Here is a 21469-nt window from a genome sequence, read left to right as displayed (position 1 = left end):
CCTTCCCACCTCTACCCCACCTTCCCGTCCCCCACCTTCCCACCTCTACCCCACCTTCCCGTCCCCCACCTCTACCCCACCTTCCCGTCCCCCACCTTCCCACCTCTACCCCACCTTCCCGTCCCCCACCTTCACACCTCTACCCCACCTTCCCGTCCCCCACCTTCCCGTCCCCCACCTTCCCACCTCTACCCCACCTTCCCGTTCCCCACCTCTACCCCACCTTCCCGTCCCCCACCTCTACCCCACCTTCCCGTCACCCACCTTCCCACCTCTACCCCACCTTCCCACCTCTACCCCACCTTCCCGTCCCCCACCTTCCACCTCTACCCACCTTCCCGTTCCCCACCTCTACCCCACCTTCCCGTCCCCCACCTCTACCCCACCTTCCCGTCACCCACCTTCCCACCTCTACCCCACCTTCCCGTCCCCCACCTTCCCGTCCCCCACCTTCCCGTCCCCCACCTTCCCACCTCTACCCCACCTCCCACCTCTACCCCACCTTCCCGTCACCCACCTTCCCGTCCCCCACCTCTACCCCACCTTCCCGTCCCCCACCTTCCCGTACCCCACCTTCCCGTCCCGCACCTTCCCACCTCTACCCCACCTTCCCGTCCCCCACCTTCCCGTCCCCCACCTTCCCGTCACGCACCTTCCCACCTCTACCCCACCTTCCCGTCCCCCACCTCTACCCCACCTTCCCGTCCCCACCTTCCCGTCCCCCACCTTCCCACCTCTACCCCACCTTCCCGTCCCCCACCTCTACCCCACCTTCCCGTCCCCCACCTTCCCACCCCCCACCTCTACCCCACCTTCCCATCTCTACCCCACCTTCCCGTCCCCCACCTTCCCGTCACGCACCTTCCCACCTCTACCCCACCTTCCCGTCCCCCACCTTCCCACCCCCCACCTCTACCCCACCTTCCCATCACCCACCTTCCCGTCCCCCACCTCTACCCCACCTTCCCGTCCCCCACCTTCCCGTCACGCACCTTCCCACCTCTACCCCCACCTTCCCGTCCCCCACCTTCCCACCTCTACCCCACCTTCCCGTCCCCCACCTTCCCGTCACGCACCTTCCCACCTCTACCCCACCTTCCCGTCACGCACCTTCCCGTCCCCCACCTCTACCCCACCTTCCCGTCACGCACCTTCCCACCTCTACCCCACCTTCCCGTCACGCACCTTCCCGTCCCCCACCTCTACCCCACCTTCCCGTCCCCCACCTTCCCGTCACGCACCTTCCCACCTCTACCCCACCTTCCCGTCACGCACCTTCCCGTCCCCCACCTCTACCCCACCTTCCCGTCCCCCACCTTCCCGTCACGCACCTTCCCGTCCCCCACCTCTACCCCACCTTCCCGTCCCCACCTTCCCACCTCTACCCCACCTTCCCGTTCCCCACCTCTACCCCACCTTCCCGTCCCCCACCTCTACCCCACCTTCCCGTCACCCACCTTCCCACCTCTACCCCACCTTCCCGTCCCCCACCTTCCCGTCCCCCACCTTCCCACCTCTACCCCACCTTCCCGTCCCCCACCTCTACCCCACCTTCCCACCTCTACCCCACCTTCCCGTCCCCCACCTCTACCCCACCTTCCCACCTCTACCCCACCTTCCCGTCCCCCACCTCTACCCCACCTTCCCGTCCCCCACCTTCCCACCTCTACCCCACCTTCCCGTCCCCCACCTTCCCACCTCTACCCCACTTTCCCGTCCCCCACCTTCCCGTCCCCCACCTTCCCACCTCTACCCCACCTTCCCGTTCCCACCTCTACCCCACCTTCCCGTCCCCCCACCTCTACCCCACCTTCCCGTCCCCACCTTCCCACCTCTTCCCCCCTTCCCGTCCCCCACCTCTACCCCACCTTCCCGTCCCCCACCTTCCCACCTCTACCCCACCTTCCCGTCCACCACCTTCCCACCTCTACCCCACCTTCCCACCCCCCACCTCTACCCCACCTTCCCGTCACGCACCTTCCCGTCCCCCACCTCTACCCCACCTTCCCGTCCCCCACCTTCCCGTCACGCACCTTCCCACCTCTACCCCACCTTCCCGTCACCCACCCTCCCGTCCCCCACCTCTACCCCACCCCCCACCTCTACCCCACCTTCCCGTCCCCCACTTTCCAGTCACGCACCTTCCCACCTCTACCCCACCTTCCCGTCCCCCACTACCCCACCTTCCCAACCCCCCACCTCTACCCAACCCCCCACCTCTACCCCACCTTCCCGTCCCCCACCTCTACCCCACCTTTCCGTCACGCACCTTCCCGTCCCCCACCTTCCCACCTCTACCCCACCTTCCCGTCCCCCCACCCCCCACCTCTACCCCACCTTGCCGTCCCCCACCTTCCCGTCCCCCACCTTCCCACCTCTACCTCACCTTCCCGTCCACTACCTCTACCCCACCCCCCACCTTCCCACCTCTACCCCACCTTCCCGTCACGCACCTTCCCACCTCTACCCCACCTTCCCGTCCCCCACCTCTACCCCACCTTCCCGTCCCCCACCTTCCCGTCACCCACCTTCCCGTCCCCCACCCCCCACCTCTACCCCACCTTGCCGTCCCCCACCTTCCGTCCCCCACCTTCCACCTCTACCTCACCTTCCCGTCACGCACCTTCCCACCTCTACCCCACCTTCCCGTCCCCCACCTCTACCCCACCTTCCCGTCCCCCACCTCTACCCCACCTTCCCGTCACGCACCTTCCCACCTCTACCCCACCTTCCCTTTGAACCCCAGTGCTGCCAGGCGGAAGTGCTAACCCCTCTTCTCTCTGTTATAGGCTGAGACTGTCCCCTTCAGAACACGATGGCTGCATTGCCTCCATCCTCCATGAAGCGTCTCCCGGGGAGATCTACGTCATTATGAACTACAACGGAAAACTGGATGACGCCACAAAGCGGTAAGTTTACTAAGCATGAGAGCAACGTAACCAGCAGGGACCAATCAGAACCCATCTTTCACTGACAAATCTGACATCATGGGCGGAGCCAACATGAGCACATGGGGCCAGATCCACAAACGATACGCCGCGTATCTATGGATACGCCGAGTAATTTTTGTATCCACAAAACAAGATACGCCTGAAGCTGGGCTCGATCCGACTGGCGTTCGTTTTAGTACATATTAGGTAGATACGCCAATCCACAAACGTACGTCCGGCCGTCGCTTTTTTTTTTTACGTCGTTTCCGTAAGGCTTTTTCCTCCATTCTGTGTCCTCCACCCCTCTCTACCAATCCCTCCACTGACCTCCATTCTGTGTCCTCCACCCCTCTCTACCAATCCCTCCACTGGTCTCCATTCAGTGTCCTCCACCCCTCTCTACCAATCCCTCCACTGTCTACATTCAGTGTCCTCCACCCCTCTCTACCAATCCCTCCACTGACCTCCATTCAGTGTCCTCCACCCCTCTCTACCAATCCCTCCACTGACCTCCATTCAGTGTCCCTCCACCCCTCTCTACCAATCCCTCCACTGGTCTCCATTCAGTGTCCTCCACCCCTCTACCAATCCCTCCATTCAGTGTCCTCCACCCCTCTCCACCAATCCCTCCACTGGTCTACATTCAGTGTCCTCCACCCCTCTCTACCAATCCCTCCACTGGTCTCCATTCAGTGTCCTCCACCCCTCTCTACCAATCCCCCCACTGGTCTCCATTCAGTGTCCTCCACCCCTCTCTACCAATCCCTCCACTGACCTCCATTCAGTGTCCTCCACCCCTCTCTACCAATCCCTCCACTGACCTCCATTCAGTGTCCTCCACCCCTCTCTACCAATCCTCCACTGACCTCCATTCAGTGTCCTCCACCCCTCTCTACCAAATCCCCCCACTGACCTCCATTCAGTGTCCTCCACCCCTCTCTACCAATCCCTCCACTGACCTCCATTCAGTGTCCTCCACCCCTCTCTAACAATCCCTCCACTGGTCTCCATTCAGTGTCCTCCACCCCTCTCTACCAATCCCTCCACTGGTCTACATATAGTGTCCTCCACCCCTCTCTACCAATCTCTCCACTGGTCTCCATTCATTGTCCTCCACCCCTCTCTACCAATCCCTCCACTGGTCTCCATTCATTGTCCTCCACCCCTCTCTACCAACCTCTCCACTGGTCTCCATTCAGTGTCCTCCACCCCTCTCTACCAATCCCTCCACTGACCTCCATTCAGTGTCCTCCACCCCTCTCTACCAATCCCTCCACTGGTCTCCATTCAGTGTCCTCCACCCTCTCTACCAATCTCTCCACTGACCTCCATATCAGTGTCCTCCACCCCTCTCTACCAATCCCTCCACTGACCTCCATTCAGTGTCCTCCACCCCTCTCTACCAATCCCTCCACTGACCTCCATTCTGTGTCCTCCACCCCTCTCTACCAATCCCTCCACTGGTCTCCATTCAGTGTCCTCCACCCCCTCTACTACCAATCCCTCCACTGACCTCCATTCTGTGTCCTCCATCCCTCTCTACCAATCCCTCCACTGACCTCCATTCAGTGTCCTCCACCCCTCTCTACCAATCCCTCCACTGGTCTACATATAGTGTCCTCCACCCTCTCTACCAATTCTCTCCACTGGTCTCATTCATTGTCCTCCACCCCTCTCTACCAATCCCTCCACTGACCTCCATTCAGTGTCCTCCACCCCTCTCTACCATCCCTCCACTGACCTCCATTCAGTGTCCTCCACCCCTCTCTACCAATCCCTCCACTGACCTCCATTCAGTGTCCTCCACCCCTCTCTACCAATCCCTCCACTGACCTCCATTCAGTGTCCTCCACCCCTCTCTACCAATCCCTCCACTGACCTCCATTCTGTGTCCTCCACCCCTCTCTACCAATCCCTCCACTGACCTCCATTCAGTGTCCTCCACTCCTCTCTACCGATCCCTCCACTGGTCTCCATTCAGTGTCCTCCACCCCTCTCTACCAATCCTCCACTGGTCTCCATCAGTGTCCCTCCACCCCTCTCTACCAATCCCTCCACTGGTCTCCATTCAGTGTCCTCCACCCCTCTCTACCATCCTCCACTGGTCTACATTCAGTGTCCTCCACCCCTCTCTACCAATCCTCCACCTGACCTCCATCTGTGTCCTCCACCCCTCTCATACCAATCCCTCCACTGACCTCCATTCTGTGTCCTCCACCCCTCTCTACCAATCCCTCCACTGACCTCCATTCAGTGTCCTCCACCCCTCTCTACCAATCCCTCCACTGACCTCCCCCATTCAGTGTCCTCCAACTCCTCTCTACCAATCCCTCCACTGACCTCCATTCAGTGTCCTCCACCCCTCTCTACCAATCCCTCCACTGGTCTCCATTCAGTGTCCTCCACCCCTCTCTACCAATCCCTCCACTGGTCTCCATTCATTGTCCTCCACCCCTCTCTACCAATCCCTCCACTGGTCTCCATTCAGTGTCCTCCACCCCTCTCTACAATCCCTCCACTGACCTCCATTCAGTGTCTCCACCCCTCTCTACCAATCCCTCCACTGACCTCCATTCAGTGTCCTCCACCCCTCTCTACCAATCCCTCCACTTGGTCTCCATTCAGTGTCCTCCACCCCTCTCTACCAATCACTCCACTGGTCTCCATTCAGTGTCCTCCACCCTCTCTTACCAATCCCTCCACTGACCTCCATTCAGTGTCCCTCCACCCCTCTCTACCAATCCCTCCACTGGTCTACATATAGTGTCCTCCACCCCTCTCTACCAAATCTCTCCACTGGTCTCCATTCATTGTCCTCCACCCCTCTCTACCAATCCCTCCACTGGTCTCCATTCATTGTCCTCCACCCCTCTCTACCAACCTCTCCACTGTCTCCATTCAGTGGCCTCCACCCCTCTCTCCCAATCCTCCACTGACCTCCATTCAGTGTCCTCCACCCCTCTCTACCAATCCCCTCCACTGACCTCCATTCTGTGTCCTCCACCCTCTCTACCAATCCCTCCACTGACCTCCATTCTGTGTCCTCCACCCCTCTCTACCAATCCCTCCACTGGTCTCCATTCAGTGTCCTCCACCCCTCTCTACCAAACCCTCCACTGGTCTACATTCAGTGTCCCTCCACCCTCTCTACCAATCCCTCCACTGACCTCCATTCCGTGTCCTCCACCCCTCTCTACCAATCCCTCCACTGGTCTACATATAGTGTCCTCCACCCCTCTCTACAATCCCTCCACTGGTCTCCATTCATTGTCCTCCACCCCTCTCTACCAACCTCTCCACTGTCTCCATTCAGTGTCCTCCACCCCTCTCTACCATCCCTCCACTGGTCTCCATTCAGTGGTCCTCCACCCCTCTCTACCAATCCCTCCACTGACCTCCATTCAGTGTCCTCCACCCCTCTCTACCAATCCCTCCACTGACCTCCATTCAGTGTCTCCACCCCTCTCTACCAATCCCTCCACTGACCTCCATTCAGTGTCCTCCACCCCTCTCTATCCATCACTCACTGGTCTACATTCAGTGTCCTCCACCCCTCTCTACCAATCCCTCCACTGACCTCCATTCAGTGTCCTCCACCCCTCTCTACCAATCCCTCCACTGACCTCTATTCAGTGTCCTCACCCCTCTCCTCCAATCCCTCCACTGACCTCCATTCAGTGTCCTCCACCCCTCTCTACCAATCACTCCACTGGTCTCCATTCAGTGTCCTCCACCCCTCTCTACCAATCCCTCCATTGACCCCCATTCAGTGTCCTCCACCCTCTCTGCCAATCCCTCCACTGTCTACATTCAGTGTCCTCCACCCCTCTCTACCAATTCCTCCACTGGTCTCCAATTCAGTGTCCTCCACCCCTCTCTACCAATCCCTCCTCTGACCTCCATTCAGTGTCCTCCACCCCTCTCTACCAATCCCTCCACTGACCTCCATTCAGTGTCCTCCACCCCTCTCTACCAATCCCTCCACTGACCTCCATTCAGTGTCCTCCACCCCTCTCTACAATCCCTCCACTGACCTCTATTCAGTGTCCTCCACCCCTCTCTACCAATCCCTCCACTGACCTCCATTCAGTGTCCTCCACCCCTCTCTACCAATCCCTCCACTGGCCTCCATTCAGTGTCCTCCACCCCTCTCTACCAATCCCTCCACTGGTCTACATATAGTGTCCTCCACCCCTCTCTACCAATCCCTCCACTGGTCTCCATTCATTGTCCTCCACCCCTCTCTACCAACCTCTCCACTGGTCTCCATTCAGTGTCCTCCACCCCTCTCTACCAATCCCTCCACTGGTCTCCATTCAGTGTCCTCCACCCCTCTCTACCAATCCCTCCACTGACCTCCATTCAGTGTCCTCCACCCCTCTCTACCAATCCCTCCACTGACCTCCATTCAGTGTCCTCCACCCCCTCTCTACCAATCCCTCCACTGACCTCCATTCAGTGTCCTCCACCCCTCTCTACCAATCCCTCCACTGACCTCCATTCTGTGTCCTCCACCCCTCTCTACCAATCCCCCACTGGTCTCCATTCAGTGTCCTCCACCCCTCTCTACCAATCCCTCCACTGACCTCCATTCAGTGTCCTCCACCCCTCTCTACCAATCCCTCCACTGGTCTCCATTCAGTGTCCTCCACCCCTCTCTACCAATCCCTCCACTGGTCTACATTCAGTGTCCTCCACCCCTCTCTACCAATCTCTCCACTGACCTCCATTCAGTGTCCTCCACCCCTCTCTACCAATCCCTCACTGTCTCCATTCAGTGTCCTCCACCCCTCTCTACCAATCCCTCCACTGATCTCCATTCACTGTCCTCCACCCCTCTCTACCAATCCCTCCACTGACCTCCATTCAGTGTCCTCCACCTCTCTCTGCCAATCCCTCCACTGGTCTCCATTCAGTGTCCTCCACCCCTCTCTACCAATCCCTCCACTGACCTCCATTCAGTGTCCTCCACCCCTCTCTACCAATCCCTCCACTGACCTCCATTCAGTGTCCTCCACCTCTCTCTGCCAATCCCTCCACTGACCTCCATTCTGTGTCCTCCACCTCTCTCTGCCAATCCCTCCACTGACCTCCATTCAGTGTCCTCCACCCCTCTCTACCAATCCCTCCACTGACCTCCATTCTGTGTCCTCCACCCCTCTCTACCAATCCCTCCACTGGCCTCCATTCAGTGTCCTCCACCCCTCTCTACCAATCCTCCCACTGGTCTACATATAGTGTCCTCCACCCCTCTCTACCAATCCCTCCACTGGTCTCCATTCATTGTCCTCCACCCCCTCTCTACCAACCTCTCCACTGGTCTCCATTCAGTGTCCTCCACCCCTCTCTACCAATCCCTCCACTGGTCTCCATTCAGTGTCCTCCACCCCTCTCTACCAATCCCTCCACTGACCTCCATTCAGTGTCCTCCACCCCCTCTCTACCAATCCCTCCACTGACCTCCATTCAGTGTCCTCCACCCCTCTCTACCAATCCCTCCACTGACCTCCATTCAGTGTCCTCCACCCCTCTCTACCAATCCCTCCACTGACCTCCATTCAGTGTCCTCCACCCCTCTCTACCAATCCCTCCACTGGTCTCCATTCAGTGTCCTCCACCCCTCTCTACCAATCCCTCCACTGACCTCCATTCAGTGTCCTCCACCCCTCTCTACCAATCCCTCCACTGGTCTACATTCAGTGTCCTCCACCCCTCTCTACCAATCCCTCCACTGACCTCCATTCAGTGTCCTCCACCCTTCTCTACCAATCCCTCCACTGACCTCCATTCAGTGTCCTCCACCCCTCTCTACCAATCCCTCCACTGACCTCCATTCAGTGTCCTCCACCCCTCTCTACCAATCCCTCCACTGACCTCCATTCAGTGTCCTCCACCCTCTCTACCAATCCCTCCACTGACCTCCATTCAGTGTCCTCCACCCCTCTCTACCAATCCCTCCACTGACCTCCATTCAGTGTCCTCCACCCCTCTCTACCAATCCCTCCACTGACCTCCATTCAGTGTCCTCCACCCCTCTCTACCAATCCCCCCACTGACCTCCATTCAGTGTCCTCCACCCCTCTCTACCAATCCCTCCACTGACCTCCATTCAGTGTCCTCCACCCCTCTCTACCAATCCCTCCACTGGTCTACATTCATGTCCTCCACCCCTCTCTACCAATCCCTCCACTGACCTCCATTCTGTGTCCTCCACCCCTCTCTACCAATCCCTCCACTGACCTCCATTCTGTGTCCTCCACCCCTCTCTACCAATCCCTCCACTGGTCTCCATTCAGTGTCCTCCACCCCCTCTCTACCAATCCTCCACTGGTCTACATTCAGTGTCCTCCACCCCTCTCTACCAATCCCTCCACTGACCTCCATTCAGTGTCCTCCACCCCTCTCTACCAATCCCTCCACTGGTCTACATATAGTGTCCTCCACCCCTCTCTACCAATCTCTCCACTGGTCTCCATTCATTGTCCTCCACCCCTCTCTACCAATCCCTCCACTGGTCTCCATTCATTGTCCTCCACCCCTCTCTACCAACCTCTCCACTGGTCTCCATTCAGTGTCCTCCACCCCTCTCTACCAATCCCTCCACTGACCTCCATTCAGTGTCCTCCACCCCTCTCTACCAATCCCTCCACTGACCTCCATTCTGTGTCCTCCACCCCTCTCTACCAATCCCTCCACTGGTCTCCATTCAGTGTCCTCCACCCCTCTCTACCAATCCCTCCACTGACCTCCATTCTGTGTCCTCCACCCCTCTCTACCAATCCCTCCACTGACCTCCATTCTGTGTCCTCCACCCCTCTCTACCAATCCCTCCACTGGTCTCCATTCAGTGTCCTCCACCCCCCTCTCTACCAATCCCTCCACTGGTCTCCATTCAGTGTCCTCCACCCCTCTCTACCAATCCCTCCACTGACCTCCATTCAGTGTCCTCCACCCCTCTCTACCAATCCCTCCACTGGTCTACATATAGTGTCCTCCACCCCTCTCTACCAATCCCTCCACTGGTCTCCATTCATTGTCCTCCACCCCTCTCTACCAACCTCTCCACTGGTCTCCATTCAGTGTCCTCCACCCCTCTCTACCAATCCCTCCACTGGTCTCCATTCAGTGTCCTCCACCCCTCTCTACCAATCCCTCCACTGACCTCCATTCAGTGTCCTCCACCCCTCTCTACCAATCCCTCCACTGGTCTCCATTCAGTGTCCTCCACCCCTCTCTACCAATCCCTCCACTGGTCTCCATTCAGTGTCCTCCACCCCTCTCTACCAATCCCTCCACTGACCTCCATTCAGTGTCCTCCACCCCTCTCTACCAATCCCTCCACTGGTCTACATATAGTGTCCTCCACCCCTCTCTACCAATCTCTCCACTGGTCTCCATTCATTGTCCTCCACCCCTCTCTACCAATCCCTCCACTGGTCTCCATTCATTGTCCTCCACCCCTCTCTACCAACCTCTCCACTGGTCTCCATTCAGTGTCCTCCACCCCTCTCTACCAATCCCTCCACTGACCTCCATTCAGTGTCCTCCACCCCTCTCTACCAATCCCTCCACTGACCTCCATTCTGTGTCCTCCACCCCTCTCTACCAATCCCTCCACTGACCTCCATTCTGTGTCCTCCACCCCTCTCTACCAATCCCTCCACTGGTCTCCATTCAGTGTCCTCCACCCCTCTCTACCAATCCCTCCACTGGTCTACATTCAGTGTCCTCCACCCCTCTCTACCAATCCCTCCACTGACCTCCATTCAGTGTCCTCCACCCTCTCTACCAATCCCTCCACTGGTCTACATATAGTGTCCTCCACCCCTCTCTACCAATCCCTCCACTGGTCTCCATTCATTGTCCTCCACCCCTCTCTACCAACCTCTCCACTGGTCTCCATTCAGTGTCCTCCACCCCTCTCTACCAATCCCTCCACTGGTCTCCATTCAGTGTCCTCCACCCCTCTCTACCAATCCCTCCACTGACCTCCATTCAGTGTCCTCCACCCCTCTCTACCAATCCCTCCACTGACCTCCATTCAGTGTCCTCCACCCCTCTCTACCAATCCCTCCACTGACCTCCATTCAGTGTCCTCCACCCCTCTCTACCAATCACTCCACTGGTCTACATTCAGTGTCCTCCACCCCTCTCTACCAATCCCTCCACTGACCTCCATTCAGTGTCCTCCACCCCTCTCTACCAATCCCTCCACTGACCTCTATTCAGTGTCCTCCACCCCTCTCCTCCAATCCCTCCACTGACCTCCATTCAGTGTCCTCCACCCCTCTCTACCAATCACTCCACTGGTCTCCATTCAGTGTCCTCCACCCCTCTCTACCAATCCCTCCATTGACCCCCATTCAGTGTCCTCCACCCCTCTCTGCCAATCCCTCCACTGGTCTACATTCAGTGTCCTCCACCCCTCTCTACCAATTCCTCCACTGGTCTCCATTCAGTGTCCTCCACCCCTCTCTACCAATCCCTCCACTGACCTCCATTCAGTGTCCTCCACCCCTCTCTACCAATCCCTCCACTGACCTCCATTCAGTGTCCTCCACCCCTCTCTACCAATCCCTCCACTGACCTCCATTCAGTGTCCTCCACCCCTCTCTACCAATCCCTCCACTGACCTCTATTCAGTGTCCTCCACCCCTCTCTACCAATCCCTCCACTGACCTCCATTCAGTGTCCTCCACCCCTCTCTACCAATCCCTCCACTGGCCTCCATTCAGTGTCCTCCACCCCTCTCTACCAATCCCTCCACTGGTCTACATATAGTGTCCTCCACCCCTCTCTACCAATCCCTCCACTGGTCTCCATTCATTGTCCTCCACCCCTCTCTACCAACCTCTCCACTGGTCTCCATTCAGTGTCCTCCACCCCTCTCTACCAATCCCTCCACTGGTCTCCATTCAGTGTCCTCCACCCCTCTCTACCAATCCCTCCACTGACCTCCATTCAGTGTCCTCCACCCCTCTCTACCAATCCCTCCACTGACCTCCATTCAGTGTCCTCCACCCCTCTCTACCAATCCCTCCACTGACCTCCATTCAGTGTCCTCCACCCCTCTCTACCAATCCTCCACTGACCTCCATTCAGTGTCCTCCACCCCTCTCTACCAATCCCTCCACTGGTCTCCATTCAGTGTCCTCCACCCCTCTCTACCAATCCCTCCACTGACCTCCATTCAGTGTCCTCCACCCCTCTCTACCAATCCCTCCACTGGTCTCCATTCAGTGTCCTCCACCCCTCTCTACCAATCTCTCCACTGGTCTACATTCAGTGTCCTCCACCCCTCTCTACCAATCTCTCCACTGACCTCCATTCAGTGTCCTCCACCCCTCTCTACCAATCCCTCCACTGGTCTCCATTCAGTGTCCTCCACCCCTCTCTACCAATCCCTCCACTGATCTCCATTCACTGTCCTCCACCCCTCTCTACCAATCCCTCCACTGACCTCCATTCAGTGTCCTCCACCTCTCTCTGCCAATCCCTCCACTGGTCTCCATTCAGTGTCCTCCACCCCTCTCTACCAATCCCTCCACTGACCTCCATTCAGTGTCCTCCACCCCTCTCTACCAATCCCTCCACTGACCTCCATTCAGTGTCCTCCACCTCTCTCTGCCAATCCCTCCACTGACCTCCATTCTGTGTCCTCCACCTCTCTCTGCCAATCCCTCCACTGACCTCCATTCAGTGTCCTCCACCCCTCTCTACCAATCCCTCCACTGACCTCCATTCTGTGTCCTCCACCCCTCTCTACCAATCCCTCCACTGACCTCCATTCAGTGTCCTCCACCCCTCTCTACCAATCCCTCCACTGGTCTACATATAGTGTCCTCCACCCCTCTCTACCAATCCCTCCACTGGTCTCCATTCATTGTCCTCCACCCCTCTCTACCAACCTCTCCACTGGTCTCCATTCAGTGTCCTCCACCCCTCTCTACCAATCCCTCCACTGGTCTCCATTCAGTGTCCTCCACCCCTCTCTACCAATCCCTCCACTGACCTCCATTCAGTGTCCTCCACCCCTCTCTACCAATCCCTCCACTGACCTCCATTCAGTGTCCTCCACCCCTCTCTACCAATCCCTCCACTGACCTCCATTCAGTGTCCTCCACCCCTCTCTACCAATCCCTCCACTGACCTCCATTCAGTGTCCTCCACCCCTCTCTACCAATCCCTCCACTGGTCTCCATTCAGTGTCCTCCACCCCTCTCTACCAATCCCTCCACTGACCTCCATTCAGTGTCCTCCACCCCTCTCTACCAATCCCTCCACTGGTCTACATTCAGTGTCCTCCACCCCTCTCTACCAATCCCTCCACTGACCTCCATTCAGTGTCCTCCACCCTTCTCTACCAATCCCTCCACTGACCTCCATTCAGTGTCCTCCACCCCTCTCTACCAATCCCTCCACTGACCTCCATTCAGTGTCCTCCACCCCTCTCTACCAATCCCTCCACTGACCTCCATTCAGTGTCCTCCACCCCTCTCTACCAATCCCTCCACTGACCTCCATTCAGTGTCCTCCACCCCTCTCTACCAATCCCTCCACTGACCTCCATTCAGTGTCCTCCACCCCTCTCTACCAATCCCTCCACTGACCTCCATTCAGTGTCCTCCACCCCTCTCTACCAATCCCCCCACTGACCTCCATTCAGTGTCCTCCACCCCTCTCTACCAATCCCTCCACTGACCTCCATTCAGTGTCCTCCACCCCTCTCTACCAATCCCTCCACTGGTCTACATTCAGTGTCCTCCACCCCTCTCTACCAATCCCTCCACTGACCTCCATTCTGTGTCCTCCACCCCTCTCTACCAATCCCTCCACTGACCTCCATTCTGTGTCCTCCACCCCTCTCTACCAATCCCTCCACTGGTCTCCATTCAGTGTCCTCCACCCCTCTCTACCAATCCCTCCACTGGTCTACATTCAGTGTCCTCCACCCCTCTCTACCAATCCCTCCACTGACCTCCATTCAGTGTCCTCCACCCCTCTCTACCAATCCCTCCACTGGTCTACATATAGTGTCCTCCACCCCTCTCTACCAATCTCTCCACTGGTCTCCATTCATTGTCCTCCACCCCTCTCTACCAATCCCTCCACTGGTCTCCATTCATTGTCCTCCACCCCTCTCTACCAACCTCTCCACTGGTCTCCATTCAGTGTCCTCCACCCCTCTCTACCAATCCCTCCACTGACCTCCATTCAGTGTCCTCCACCCCTCTCTACCAATCCCTCCACTGACCTCCATTCTGTGTCCTCCACCCCTCTCTACCAATCCCTCCACTGGTCTCCATTCAGTGTCCTCCACCCCTCTTTACCAATCCCTCCACTGACCTCCATTCTGTGTCCTCCACCCCTCTCTACCAATCCCTCCACTGACCTCCATTCTGTGTCCTCCACCCCTCTCTACCAATCCCTCCACTGGTCTCCATTCAGTGTCCTCCACCCCTCTCTACCAATCCCTCCACTGGTCTACATTCAGTGTCCTCCACCCCTCTCTACCAATCCCTCCACTGACCTCCATTCAGTGTCCTCCACCCCTCTCTACCAATCCCTCCACTGGTCTACATATAGTGTCCTCCACCCCTCTCTACCAATCCCTCCACTGGTCTCCATTCATTGTCCTCCACCCCTCTCTACCAACCTCTCCACTGGTCTCCATTCAGTGTCCTCCACCCCTCTCTACCAATCCCTCCACTGGTCTCCATTCAGTGTCCTCCACCCCTCTCTACCAATCCCTCCACTGACCTCCATTCAGTGTCCTCCACCCCTCTCTACCAATCCCTCCACTGACCTCCATTCAGTGTCCTCCACCCCTCTCTACCAATCCCTCCACTGACCTCCATTCAGTGTCCTCCACCCCTCTCTACCAATCCCTCCACTGACCTCCATTCAGTGTCCTCCACCCCTCTCTACCAATCCCTCCACTGGTCTCCATTCAGTGTCCTCCACCCCTCTCTACCAATCCCTCCACTGACCTCCATTCAGTGTCCTCCACCCCTCTCTACCAATCCCTCCACTGGTCTCCATTCAGTGTCCTCCACCCCTCTCTACCAATCTCTCCACTGGTCTACATTCAGTGTCCTCCACCCCTCTCTACCAATCCCTCCACTGACCTCCATTCAGTGTCCTCCACCCCTCTCTACCAATCCCTCCACTGACCTCTATTCAGTGTCCTCCACCCCTCTCCTCCAATCCCTCCACTGACCTCCATTCAGTGTCCTCCACCCCTCTCTACCAATCACTCCACTGGTCTCCATTCAGTGTCCTCCACCCCTCTCTACCAATCCCTCCATTGACCCCCATTCAGTGTCCTCCACCCCTCTCTGCCAATCCCTCCACTGGTCTACATTCAGTGTCCTCCACCCCTCTCTACCAATCCCTCCACTGGTCTCCATTCAGTGTCCTCCACCCCTCTCTACCAATCCCTCCACTGACCTCCATTCAGTGTCCTCCACCCCTCTCTACCAATCCCTCCACTGACCTCCATTCAGTGTCCTCCACCCCTCTCTACCAATCCCTCCACTGACCTCCATTCAGTGTCCTCCACCCCTCTCTACCAATCCCTCCACTGACCTCTATTCAGTGTCCTCCACCCCTCTCTACCAATCCCTCCACTGACCTCCATTCAGTGTCCTCCACCCCTCTCTACCAATCCCTCCACTGGCCTCCATTCAGTGTCCTCCACCCCTCTCTACCAATCCCTCCACTGGTCTACATATAGTGTCCTCCACCCCTCTCTACCAATCCCTCCACTGGTCTCCATTCATTGTCCTCCACCCCTCTCTACCAACCTCTCCACTGGTCTCCATTCAGTGTCCTCCACCCCTCTCTACCAATCCCTCCACTGGTCTCCATTCAGTGTCCTCCACCCCTCTCTACCAATCCCTCCACTGACCTCCATTCAGTGTCCTCCACCCCTCTCTACCAATCCCTCCACTGACCTCCATTCAGTGTCCTCCACCCCTCTCTACCAATCCCTCCACTGACCTCCATTCAGTGTCCTCCACCCCTCTCTACCAATCCCTCCACTGACCTCCATTCAGTGTCCTCCACCCCTCTCTACCAATCCCTCCACTGGTCTCCATTCAGTGTCCTCCACCCCTCTCTACCAATCCCTCCACTGACCTCCATTCAGTGTCCTCCACCCCTCTCTACCAATCCCTCCACTGGTCTCCATTCAGTGTCCTCCACCCCTCTCTACCAATCTCTCCACTGGTCTACATTCAGTGTCCTCCACCCCTCTCTACCAATCTCTCCACTGACCTCCATTCAGTGTCCTCCACCCCTCTCTACCAATCCCTCCACTGGTCTCCATTCAGTGTCCTCCACCCCTCTCTACCAATCCCTCCACTGACCTCCATTCAGTGTCCTCCACCTCTCTCTGCCAATCCCTCCACTGACCTCCATTCTGTGTCCTCCACCTCTCTCTGCCAATCCCTCCACTGATCTCCATTCAGTGTCCTCCACCCCTCTCTACCAATCCCTCCACTGACCTCCATTCAGTGTCCTCCACCTCTCTCTGCCAATCCCTCCACTGACCTCCATTCAGTGTCCTCCACCCCTCTCTACCAATCCCTCCACTGACCTCCATTCTGTGTCCTCCACCCCTCTCTACCAATCCCTCCACTGACCTCCATTCAGTGTCCTCCACCCCTCTCTACCAATCCCTCCACTGGTCTACATATAGTGTCCTCCACCCCTCTCTACCAATCCCTCCACTGGTCTCCATTCATTGTCCTCCACCCCTCTCTACCAACCTCTCCACTGGTCTCCATTCAGTGTCCTCCACCCCTCTCTACCAATCCCTCCACTGGTCTCCATTCAGTGTCCTCCACCCCTCTCTACCAATCCCTCCACTGACCTCCATTCAGTGTCCTCCACCCCTCTCTACCAATCCCTCCACTGACCTCCATTCAGTGTCCTCCACCCCTCTCTACCAATCCCTCCACTGACCTCCATTCAGTGTCCTCCACCCCTCTCTACCAATCCCTCCACTGACCTCCATTCAGTGTCCTCCACCCCTCTCTACCAATCCCTCCACTGGTCTCCATTCAGTGTCCTCCACCCCTCTCTACCAATCCCTCCACTGACCTCCATTCAGTGTCCTCCACCCCTCTCTACCAATCCCTCCACTGGTCTCCATTCAGTGTCCTCCACCCCTCTCTACCAATCTTTCCACTGGTCTACATTCAGTGTCCTCCACCCCTCTCTACCAATCTCTCCACTGACCTCCATTCAGTGTCCTCCACCCCTCTCTACCAATCCCTCCACTGGTCTCCATTCAGTGTCCTCCACCCCTCTCTACCAATCCCTCCACTGACCTCCATTCAGTGTCCTCCACCCCTCTCTACCAATCCCTCCACTGACCTCCATTCAGTGTCCTCCACCCCTCTCTACCAATCCCTCCACTGGTCTCCATTCAGTGTCCTCCACCCCTCTCTACCAATCCCTCCACTGACCTCCATTCAGTGTCCTCCACCCCTCTCTACCAATCCCTCCACTGACCTCCATTCAGTGTCCTCCACCCCTCTCTACCAATCCCTCCACTGACCTCCATTCAGTGTCCTCCACCCCTCTCTACCAATCCCTCCACTGGTCTCCATTCAGTGTCCTCCACCCCTCTCTACCAATCCCTCCACTGACCTCCATTCAGTGTCCTCCACCCCTCTCTACCAATCCGTCCACTGGTCTCCATTCAGTGTCCTCCACCCCTCTCTACCAATCCCTCCACTGACCTCCATTCAGTGTCCTCCACCCCTCTCCACCAATCCCTCCACTGACCTCCATTCAGTGTCCTCCACCCCTCTCTACCAATCCCTCCACTGACCTCCATTCAGTGTCCTCCACCCCTCTCTACCAATCCCTCCACTGACCTCCATTCAGTGTCCTCCACCCCTCTCCTCCAATCCCTCCACTGACCTCCATTCAGTGTCCTCCACCCCTCTCTACCAATCCCTCCACTGGTCTCCATTCAGTGTCCTCCACCCCTCTCTACCAATCCCTCCACTGGTCTACATATAGTGTCCTCCACCCCTCTCTAACAATCCCTCCACTGACCTCCATTCAGTGTCCTCCACCCCTCTCTACCAATCCCTCCACTGGTCTACATATAGTGTCCTCCACCCCTCTCTACCAATCCCTCCACTGGTCTCCATTCAGTGTCCTCCACCCCTCTCTACCAATCCCTCCACTGACCTCCATTCAGTGTCCTCCACCCCTCTCTACCAATCCCTCCACTGGCCTCCATTCAGTGTCCTCCACCCCTCTCTACCAATCCCTCCACTGGTCTACATATAGTGTCCTCCACCCCTCTCTACCAATCCCTCCACTGGTCTCCATTCATTGTCCTCCACCCCTCTCTACCAACCTCTCCACTGGTCTCCATTCAGTGTCCTCCACCCCTCTCTACCAATCCCTCCACTGGTCTCCATTCAGTGTCCTCCACCCCTCTCTACCAATCCCTCCACTGACCTCCATTCAGTGTCCTCCACCCCTCTCTACCAATCCCTCCACTGACCTCCATTCAGTGTCCTCCACCCCTCTCTACCAATCCCTCCACTGACCTCCATTCAGTGTCCTCCACCCCTCTCTACCAATCCCTCCACTGACCTCCATTCATTGTCCTCCACCCCTCTCTACCAATCCCTCCACTGGCCTCCATTCAGTGTCCTCCACCCCTCTCTACCAATCCCTCCACTGACCTCCATTCAGTGTCTTCCACCCCTCTCTACCAATCCCCCCACTGATCTCCATTCAGTGTCCTCCACCCCTCTCTACCAATCCCTCCACTGGTCTCCATTCATTGTCCTCCACCCCTCTCTACCAATCCCTCCACTGGCCTCCATTCAGTGTCCTCCACCCCTCTCTACCAATCCCTCCACTGACCTCCATTCAGTGTCCTCCACCCCTCTCTACCAATCCCTCCACTGACCTCCATTCAGTGTCCTCCACCCCTCTCTACCAATCCCTCCACTGACCTCCATTCAGTGTCCTCCACCCCTCTCTACCAATCCCTCCACTGACCTCCATTCAGTGTCCTCCACTCCTCTCTACCAATCCCTCCACTGACCTCCATTCATTGTCCTCCACCCCTCTCTACCAATCCCTCCACTGGCCTCCATTCAGTGTCCTCCACCCCTCTCTACCAATCCCCCCACTGATCTCCATTCAGTGTCCTCCACCCCTCTCTACCAATCCCTCTACTGACCTCCATTCAGTGTCCTCCACCCCTCTCTACCAATCCCTCCACTGACCTCCATTCAGTGTCCTCCACCCCTCTCTACCAATCCCTCCACTGACCTCCATTCAGTGTCCTCCACCCCTCTCTACCAATCCCTCCACTGACCTCCATTCAGTGTCCTCCACCCCTCTCTACCAATCCCTCCACTGACCTCCATTCAGTGTCCTCCATTCCTCTCTACCAATCCCTCCACTGACCTCCATTCAGTGTCCTCCATCCCTCTCTACCAATCCCTCCACTGGTCTCCATTCAGTGTCCTCCACCCCTCTCTACCAATCCCTCCACTGGTCTCCATTCAGTGTCCTCCACCCCTCTCTACCAATCCCTCCACTGGCCTCCATTCATTGTCCTCCACCCCTCTCTACCAATCCCTCCACTGGTCTCCATTCAGTGTCCTCCACCCCTCTCTACCAATCCCTCCACTGACCTCCATTCAGTGTCCTCCACCCCTCTCTACCAATCCCTCCACTGACCTCTATTCAGTGTCCTCCACCCCTCTCTACCAATCCCTCCACTGACCTCTATTCAGTGTCCTCCACCCCTCTCTACCAATCCCTCCACTGACCTCCATTCAGTGTCCTCCACCCCTCTCTACCAATCCCTCCACTGACCTCCATTCAGTGTCCTCCACCCCTCTCTACCAATCCCTCCACTGGTCTCCATTCAGTGTCCTCCACCCCTCTCTACCAATCCCTCCACTGACCTCCATTCAGTGTCCTCCACCTCTCTCTGCCAATCCCTCCACTGACCTCCATTCAGTGTCCTCCACTCCTCTCTACCAATCCCTCCACTGACCTCCATTCAGTGTCCTCCACTCCTCTCTACCAATCCCTCCACTCTCAGGGTCTTCTGATTCCTCCTGTACTGAATTGTGTGGTGACTGTACTGTCTGCCCTCGTGTTGGAGGAGGAGGAGGACTTCACCTATTATCTGAGATCTCTGGTCATAGGGGAAGGTTGGTGGTTCCAGGTGTAATGGGTGGCACATTCCTAATGGCTGCTCCGCTCATGGAGGAAGCAATTTCGGTTGAACCCTTTGAAGGTCTTCCATGGTCAGGACTGGTGACGATGGTGTAAAAGAGCCAATGCATGTCATGTGTTGATACATACCCCGTATTCCGTACCCCATACCCCGTATTCCGTACCCCATACCCCGTATTCCGTACCCCGTACCCCATACCCCGTATTCCGTACCCCGTACCCCATACCCCGTATTCCGTACCCCATACCCCGTATTCCGTACCCCATACCCCGTACCCCATACCCTGTATTCCTTACCCCGTACCCCATACCCCGTTTTCCGTACCCCATACCCCGTATTCCGTACCCTGTACCCCATACCCCGTATTCCTTACCCCGTACCCCATACCCCGTATTCCGTACCCCATACCCCGTATTCCGTACCCCGTATTCCATACCCCGTATTCCGTACCCCGTACCCCGTATTCCGTACCCCATACCCCGTATTCCGTATTCCGTACCCCATACCCCGTATTCCGTACCCCGTATTCCGTATTCCGTACCCCGTATTCCGTACCCCGTATTCCGTACCCCATACCCCGTATTCCGTACCCCGTATTCCGTATTCCGTACCCCATACCCCGTATTCCGTACCCCGTATTCCGTACCCCATACCCCGTATTCCGTACCCCGTATTCCGTACCCCGTATTCCGTACCCCGTATTCCGTACCCCATACCCCGTATTCCGTACTCCGAAGGTGACATCCCATCTTCTATGTCCTCAGGTCACAAGACGTGGACGGCACCATGATGACGGCAGACCAAAGCAATCCCGAGGACGAGATGGAGTTCAGCTTTAAACTAGATGTGGCAGAGGGTAAACTTTACACCTCGGAGCCCCTAAAGAAGTGAGTTCTCCTACTTTAATGACCTCCGATAATTAGGCAGGACACCTGAAACGCATAGGCACCACCCACCCTTCGCTCAATCTGTCACGGGTTTCGTTGGGCTGTGCCAATAAAGGGGTGCCCTTTTATCGACCTTTGACCTTTCCCAGTTCAGAACTGTTGTTAGGAAGAGATGAGAAGATTCTCTGACAGTTCAAGAAAAACATTTGGAAATACCACCCTTCCCCCATAGGCTGAACTATGTAATAAAAGGCCCAAGGTAGCCTTATGCCGCGTACACACGGTCGTTTTTTGTGATGATATAAAACGTCATTTAAAATGATGGTGTGTGAGCTTCACATAGTTTTTTGTCTTCAAAAAAACGTCCAAAAAAAAATTCGAACATGCTTCAATTTTTTATGTCGTTTTTCAAAATG

General features: G+C 56.8%; 1 protein-coding gene across 1 annotated transcript in view; it reads left to right on the top strand.

Moving 5' to 3' along the window:
• Positions 1–21469, top strand: part of LOC120909785 — a 57650-nt gene that overhangs the window by 13680 nt on the left and 22501 nt on the right. Inside the window, exons 4-5 of the mRNA XM_040321518.1 lie at positions 2790–2909; positions 20931–21053. Coding sequence (XP_040177452.1) covers positions 2790–2909; positions 20931–21053 — 243 coding nt within the window. The remainder of the gene's footprint in view (positions 1–2789; positions 2910–20930; positions 21054–21469) is intronic.

This window comes from Rana temporaria, chromosome 8 (genome assembly GCF_905171775.1).
Source record: "Rana temporaria chromosome 8, aRanTem1.1, whole genome shotgun sequence".
Taxonomy (NCBI): Eukaryota; Metazoa; Chordata; class Amphibia; order Anura; family Ranidae; genus Rana; species Rana temporaria.
This window is presented reverse-complemented; position numbering and strand designations above follow the sequence as displayed.